The sequence below is a fragment of the Egretta garzetta genome, unplaced genomic scaffold (assembly GCF_000687185.1).
Source record: "Egretta garzetta isolate BGI_Z169 unplaced genomic scaffold, ASM68718v1 scaffold64, whole genome shotgun sequence".
Lineage (NCBI taxonomy): Eukaryota > Metazoa > Chordata > Aves > Pelecaniformes > Ardeidae > Egretta > Egretta garzetta.
Genome location: NW_009259596.1, coordinates 4,701,983 through 4,710,075, shown reverse-complemented (window position 1 = coordinate 4,710,075; position 8,093 = coordinate 4,701,983). Strand labels below are relative to the sequence as shown.

At 38.5% G+C, this 8,093-nt stretch overlaps 1 protein-coding gene across 1 annotated transcript in view; it reads left to right on the top strand.

Annotated features, from left to right (window-relative positions):
- The first annotated feature begins 70 nt into the window (after nucleotides 1–70).
- TRABD (TraB domain containing) overlaps nucleotides 71–8,093 on the top strand; it is a 23,681-nt gene continuing 15,658 nt past the window's right edge. The window contains exons 1-4 of the mRNA XM_009638168.2: nucleotides 71–137; nucleotides 2,327–2,405; nucleotides 5,018–5,184; nucleotides 6,174–6,314. Of these exons, the coding sequence (XP_009636463.1) occupies nucleotides 114–137; nucleotides 2,327–2,405; nucleotides 5,018–5,184; nucleotides 6,174–6,314 (411 nt within the window). The 5' untranslated portion in view covers nucleotides 71–113. The remainder of the gene's footprint in view (nucleotides 138–2,326; nucleotides 2,406–5,017; nucleotides 5,185–6,173; nucleotides 6,315–8,093) is intronic.

Below are 8,093 nucleotides of genomic sequence, written 5' to 3'. Positions count from 1 at the left end.
TACAGTTCTTAAACAAATATTCTAGGTTATGCCATTAATTTTTAATTTTGTTCCATTCCTTTTACTTCCTACAGTTCTTGTGTGGTTGGTGAAAATAAGCCTACGCTGCAGGGATGCAAGAGGAGCAACAGCCAGAGGTAGGGCTTGAAGCTGAAGTTTTTTTCTCAGTAGAATTGCAAGGAAGGTCAAGACTCTGAATCAGCCAAGTTCTTCCACTCATGCTCAGGGGAGGTCTGCAAAGTTGGGGGTCAAGATGGCCAGTGTAGGGTCGCTGGGGTCTGAGTGCTATTATTTTGCCACATTTAGGTTCTTTTCAGGGTCCTTTTTCCTACAATTGCAAAAGCTAAAAAGGGTCCTTTGTATTAATTGACTTGCAAGTTAAGAATTGCAGAAAATAGTCTAACCTATGAGCTTAATGCCTGTAGGAGGAAAAAATGTTTTGTGAGTAAATTACACAAATTGCATATGAATGATCTCACTGTACATAGGTTAAGTTTCTTGCCAAATTAAACCTTCTTTAGGTGCTTTTTTCTACGCTTTCTGTTCCTTCTTTCATACCCATGTATCTCAAAACTTTTTTCTAGTGTAGCTCAGGTGAATAGGTGAAACTCAGGAATTTTTTTTTTCCTGTGAGATACAAGAATGTTGATTCCTGTGCCCTGTTAGTTAATTTAAAAAAAAGAAAAAGGGAATGGCAGACTCTTAATGCGGTGCTTAGTGCTTTTCCCCACTACAATGTTGTAATGTTGTTATGATGACAAAGCCAGCATAAGTGACAGGATTAATTCCATATGTTACAGATGGATACATTTTTCAAAATATTTTTGTGACTGGAGTTACATATGCAAGCAGTAGAGTCAAGCCATATGTTGTGATCAAAAGCTGAGCTGGTGTTAAATTAGATTTGTGAATGTAACTGCAATTTGCGGTGTAATTGCAGTTTACAGTTGTCCATGAACAGATTTTGCTTTGTAGTGAAAGGATGATTCGTTGCTGTGAATGTTTTAAACTTTGCACTGTAGAGCTGTTATACCTTTTGGTCTTAACTCCAATGAAATGCATGGTAGATTTTGCCTTACCTTCAGTGGGGCCAAGGTAAGACACACAGGATTTATTATCTGAAAATTACTGTTTAGCAAAATGGAATGCAAGGAGAAATTAATAACTCTTGTTGAAAGCTCTTAACAATTGGATGTGCGTTGTACAGTCTTGTTTTAAATCTTACCGGGTTAGGTACGAAGTAAATAAACCAGTCATTCTAGCTAAAAAGCTGACATCCTTCAGGAGAGTTTGGCTACCTGCTTGCTGACTCATTAGCACTGCCTTTCATTTGGGAAGGTACTTGAATGATGATGGATTCTCATCCTGTGTCTAACTTTCTGACTTAATGTTGTTCAGGAATTCCAAGTTCTCCCAGTAGTCATCCTGATTCAAATTTGAATTAATGTAGTTGCCTAAAGATAGTTTATAGTTGAGCTTTCCCTGATTCTTAAGTCTCTCTCTTCTGCGCTGACTCTGCCTCTCCAGCTTGGATGACATAGGCTGAATAACTGGGATTGTTTTGAGTTCTATGCATGGGTTTTAAAACTTGCCTAGTCGTTAAAAATAAGAAAGATTTTGTTAGTCAAAGATTTGCCTTGTATGCTTCTAGTGATAATATTTAAAAGTCAGTCTTTGGGAACCTTTTCAATTAACTTCTGATTCTTGAGGGAACAAAACTATACCAATGTTTTTCATCCTTCTGACTTTGATTTCTAATGTATATAAAGTCAGCATAGGCATAAATTTTATAAGACTGGGTGTGCATATTGTGTAATTACATTATACTTGTTTTAACAGAATAAAATAATTGAATGGACTCTTCTTGAATGGGTATGTGTATTCTTGTGAGTGCTGATTAACTTTGTCAGGCTCCTGACAGACTAATGCTGTTAATTGAATCAAATACGCCACCTTATAAATGGCAATGGTATCATAATAATCAGTGCACATTTTAGTTTCCAACACAGAAAACGCTATAGTAGTGTTAGAGATAAATTTGTTCTTTTTAGTCTAGAATCAGATTTTTTAAAAAAAAATTCATGTCAGGTATAAATATTATCTTTTGAAGTAGGCATGAAATAGTTTTATGTTCTCTCTCATACTTATCCATCTAAGAGAAAAACAGTTGTAAAACCACAGACGCTTTGAACTGTTGACACTGCTTAAATTATTTACTTGCTTGAATATTACATGTAGGTTCAAATTGAGCAAACTCACAAGGGGAAAGATGTATTAAAACATTTCATTGTAATTCCCAGCCTCCTTCTGAATTTGTTTCATACAGGCTGCTGCAGATCCAATGTCCTCCTCTGATGCACCAGAAGATGGCCCAAAGGAAACGTCAAGTGTATCGCAGAATATCTGTATGTTTCTGGTTTGACTGGGGAGGGTGGGTCACGTTGCAAGTATATTAAGCTAAATGTCCATGCCTTTTCCTTACCTAATAAGGATGTGGCTGTTAGCGCAAAAAGGCAGAGGCGAATGAGGTCATATCTGACTTAATCTGTTCATGATTTGTAGAAAGGCCCAGTTGTGCAAGCCAAACTTGGAAAGAGCAATGACATATTGATTGTCAGTTTGCTGCTCCCATGCTTTGAAAAGAAAGTAAACGGTTTTTGATTTAATAGATACACTCCGCTATTGTGTTAGGCTCGGTTGCTGCTCTCTAAGCCAGAGATGGATAAGTACATGTTTGCTTCAGCATTCTGGCATCTAGTGTTGTGATGTTGAATCAGTCATCCCAGGTTGGAATACTTTGCCCATGCCAGCATGAGATAATATTTTGATATAAAGGCCAAGCCTGTGGGATGTGGAAATAGAAGTATTCCAGCCAAAACTGTCTTGTAAAGGAAGAGTATCAGTCCTTACCTTTTAGTGGTAAGGATCAGATAATGACAGACACTTCTTTCTCAGGAGACAAAAACAAAGGCTTCTTAGGATTTGCATTGTGTTTATTGATATACAGCTGTGATGTTAATGTATACAATCCTCATTTTGAACAACAGGAACATTCAGATTATGCTTTCTGGGAAAATAATAGGCTCTGAACCACCTTAGGGTGAATCAGTGGGTAACAGCAACATTACTGTAATGCTGAAGTTGCTGAATAATCCCTAGGGATCACAGCTTTCAGAAATAACAGTCATGGGAGCAAAGAGAGCCTTGACTAAAGCTATGGGAAAAGCATTCGGACCTGAAGAAGCAGATTAATTTTTTATGTTGCTTTTTTCTCTCCAGGTAAAGAAGTTGGTTTAATAAAAACTGTAGCTGCTGCTGAGAATGTTTTCCTTGATTATGTCCTTAAATGATAACATCTGGTACTGCACTGTTACAGCAGTTGTTCTTCACATGAAACATTATTCAGTCCAGTTCTGAATATGTGTGTGAGGTGAAGGCTGAAAAATTAATAGAAAGGAAGTCCTTTAAGGATTACTGAATATGTAGAAGCCACTTTGAACTGGGGGAATCTGAGCCATAAATGGCTCTAGGCTAGGAGAGTATTTGGGGAAGGTATTGTGTGTGCTTCCTCATTTCCTATACTCTTCTTCAGATATCCACTTTTGACCATTGTGGGAGGCAGGATATTTGCTTGGGTTGATTTTGGTTGATCTACTGTGGCTACTTTTATGATTATGTGACTGAGTGCTACAAATGCAACAGCCCTACCTCTTCTCCTTCCTTTTACAGTCATGTTTTCCCACCCGCTCCTTAGCATCACCATCTGTTTTGGCAGCAACATGGTCTTAGATCAGACCATACTGATTGCAGCACACCATGTTCTTGGGTATTGACCATGAAGTAGGAGGCTGCTAAAATGCTAACTAAGAAGGATGTTGGCGGGTGGCTTTTGTTTGGGGTTTTGGTTTTTTTGACATAAAATTTTGAGATATGCCTTTGTGGGACAGATCTTGGGACAGAGCCACACAGTTAAACCAGGTTCATGAAACAAATGAATGTATGGTAGGAGACTGTAATTTATCTGCATCTTTGACATCCTGCCTGCAAACTAACCTTTTTCTTTTCCTGGATCATGATCCTATTCCAAGGTTCTGGACCACTTGAGACCACTGCTAACTTGTGCAGCAGCTTGCCAGAGAAAGAGAATTGGTTGGAAACAAAACTCTGCTTTCCTACTTGATGCTTTTTTTTTTTTTCTAAGATGCATTACAGCTTAAAGATAACTCATTCGAAGTTCCTGTATTTCCCATTGATATAAAACTGAAGCTTCTCTATCTCAGTTAATGAGGCTTTCTGGCATTTAACAAGCAATTGTGATAAATCTTCCTATTTTCCGTGGCAAGCTCATCATAGATGGGCTGAACTCACACTGTACCATTTTGGTCTTAAGTAGTTTGTTGTTGAAACTAGGGAAGAATGATTGGTTTCCTGACCTGAATACCTCTTAAGGTTTAATTTTCAATTGTATACTGATCCTTGGCATGTTAATCACAAAAAGGCTAAGACTGGTACTGTAGGTATCCTGTATGTGCCAATATGTGCAGGTGACTTTACCAGCATACTCACACCGTTGTACATGTGTTGCTATCGTTTATACAGATAAAATCCCAAAAGAGAACGCTTTTGTTCTAGAACAAAAAATGCTTTTTTTTTTCTTTTCTTTCTTTTTTTTTTTCCTCCCAATTTAGTGTATACCTTTTCTAAGTATTCTTTGCTTTTCTATCCACCTCACCTGCCACACAGCTTCTCTCTTTCCCATACTGAACTGCATGGACAACCTGTCCCAGTGTCCACAGGGTAGGAAACCTGGACTGAGACCCATGCTTGGAGGCAGCCTCTCCAGTGGTGGCACTCTCAATGATGTAGCCTCAGAATTGAATGTAAGATTACAGTGGTAAATCAATGGCCTTTTAGCTCTGCTCTGCTGTTTAGTGGTGACATTTTTATTTTCTGTTTTACTTACCTGCACTTTATAGTCATGTGTGCTTTTCTTTTCTGTTTCTCTTTACATTTATAGCTGATGCAGAGGCATTTAAAATTCTTCTGGAGATGAAGATGAAGAAGAGGCAGAAAAAACCTGATTTACCAGGCACTGTGACTGAGCTTGACACTGAGGATGGTTCTAAAGTATATGTGGTTGGAACAGCCCACTTCAGTGACAGCAGCAAAAAGGATGTAGTGAAGGTAAATACTAAGTGGAAGTCCTTCAGCAGTGTGTTTATGATGTCAACTCAACATTAAGTAGAATGAACTCCAACTCTCTGATTGGGTTCTGTGCTGTAACCTCCAGATTATTTTTCTCAAGTTAGCCATTGGAGGGCTAACAGCACTGTGTGTTGAACTAAGAGGCAGCCACATTATCTTAGTAATTTTTTGATGCAATACATTGCTCTCCCATCTCAAATATTTTTATTTGCCCTTATACAACAAATGAAGATACAGTGCCGATGTTAAAAGTAGAAGTCTCACTGGTGAAGCTTACCCTACCTGTCACAGCAAAGCATCACATCATACTAACAGTGTGTACTGTGGTGGTTGCATACTCACTGTGATGGGGAGCTGCTGAGAAGATGTGAAGCCTGGAGCAGAAGCTGCAGTTTACAGCTGCTCCATGCTCAGGGTGTATGATGCTGAGCTGTAAAACCGTGCTGTCCCTAACTTGAGAATGAAATACAAGATACAAATAGGTCCGAAGCTCTAGTGAAAGTACAAACTATTTCATACTGTACCTCATGCAAAGTCTGCAGTTTAGAGTGGCTTTGTTCTCCAGGACCTAGAGAGGGAGGAGTCTTGTGCCAGAATCATCAACCCTGGTTCTTAGAAAGCTTATTCTAACTCAGATTGCAGATGATTGCAGAGTATGGTCAAAGGAACTCTGAATGTGAGAAGTTTAACACAGTTTTTTCTCCCTACGCCACCCTCAGCACAATTTGCTCTCCATCTTCCTGTTGCAAAGCACTGAGTAGCTAAAGCATTTCACTGTAATTTTCCTTAATGTTTTTCTCAATACGTAGGTGGTTGGAGAAGTCTTGTTTACCCTTTCAGTGTTCTTTTAATTTAAAATGATTGCTAGAGTGCTTTTATTAAGTCCCTTTTCTCATGGAAATATCAATATTGGCTGCATTTCTGTTGAGTCCTTCCTAAACTGGTGTAAATAAATTCATGTTTTTCAGACAATACAAGAAGTGCAGCCTGATGTAGTTGTGGTGGAACTATGCCAGTACAGAGTTTCTATGTTAAAGATGGATGAAAGGACATTACTAAAGGAAGCCAAAGAAATAAATCTGGAAAAACTTCAGCAAGCTATAAAGCAGGTATGATTCCCACTGTGAGAATTAAAGGTTTGTGTCAAGAGCAATTTGTCAAGTTACAACCAAAACCAGTGTTCCCACCAGCTGGGAACCTAATACTGTTCATCTAGGTGAGAGCAGCATTACAGTGGCAAAGTTGGGGTTGGTATTTTGTTTTCAACTGGAGTACTGAGGGCTTCTGTTCTGCAACAGGATTGTTTGGGCAGTTGCTGGCCTCGGCAGGAATCCTCCCGGGTTTAACAGTTGCTCCATTTGCAGGTTACAAGTTTAACTTCATAATTGTAATGCTCTACTAATACACTTAAATATGATTATTGTCCCTGCAATCTGCATCTGTATCACAGCTATTTAAGGAGCACTTAAGTGTTGTCTGTTGTAATCTGTTTAGTTACATTCCTTCTTCATCCTAGTGTTTTGCTCTCTCTTTTTAATCCCCATCCACTTGTCTTTTGAATAATTTCTCATTGACAGTGGGCCTTGGGGGAGGTTTTTGAAAAATCTAGGCTGAAAAGTATGGGTTTCTATTCAAATTATAACTACTCTGGCAGTTTGACACTGTCTGGGATGTGTGCGCAAAACAAGGGTTGTCCTATATTCAGTTTCACCCAGTTAGCTTGCATTGAAATAATTTTAAGCTAGGTACAGTGAAACAGCACAAAGTTGACTTAAAAATGGCAGGACATTTGATTAGAATGGCTGTATGTGGTTAACAGTAAAAAGAGTTTCCAGTGTCCACTTGAATGAACAAATTCAGAGATGTTTATTTTAGTTGTGTGGTAATTATATATTGGAATTGTTTTATTGATGTAATTGGGGAATTTCCAGGATCATACCCCTCATAAGAATATATAATCTGCATCCGTGCAGAAGCACGTGCAGTGGCTGGGGGCTGGTCCACTTGTGTGCGTGCACACAGTGTCTTAGCGCAGGCTTTCTGATTCATAGAGTTAAGCAATAACGCGTCTTTCCTGTTTTCTTTATTTATGTCCTATCAAAGGAAAGAACATTGCAAAACACTTGCATAATGCATGAATTACTGCATCCATCTGTTTATTTTAGGTAAGGTGGATTGTTCTGATGCATGTAGCCAAAAGAATGCATGTTCACAACAACCAGGGCAGCATAGTTGAGGGTCTTCTGACCTTGTAAACAGGCACAGAAGCCTCTTTTTTTTTTTTTTTTTTTTAAAATATCAAAGCTAAATGCAACAGGTTTTGCTGTGCTTCTCTGTCAAGAGGAAAAGGACAATGGAAAATAAAATAGCAGATGTTTTTCTCTGTCATGTAAATTTCTGTTGGCAGCTTTGTAATTAGCACTTCGTACCAGGGCTTGAAGTGATCTTGTGTGCAGACAGTAGGAAATGCAGACTATGTTGGCTCCGAAGCCAGAGAATAATACATTGATCCTTCCTATTGTTACAGCTCAATCTTAGTCTCCTTTGTCACCAACAGACAATTCAAATAATAAAATTTGGACATTGTGCCTTTTAAATAATATATTTCTCCATCTATAGCCTCAACCAAAAAAATACCCACCCTTCCCCCTTTGATTCAGTAGCAGCATAGGTTACATAGGGAAAACCAGGAAAAAGGGTCTAACTGTCTGATGCTAAATTACAGTGTCTTTGGTTTTCTCTAGTAAAATAAAACCAGCTGCTAAGTTGCTCAGTCACGCTTCAGTTGTCCTCTCTTACTGAAATGTGCATTTGTGCCCAAAAATTACACCAAAAATCAAAACTGTTTGTAACTTCCATACTTGAATATCAAATTAGGTAAAGAAAAC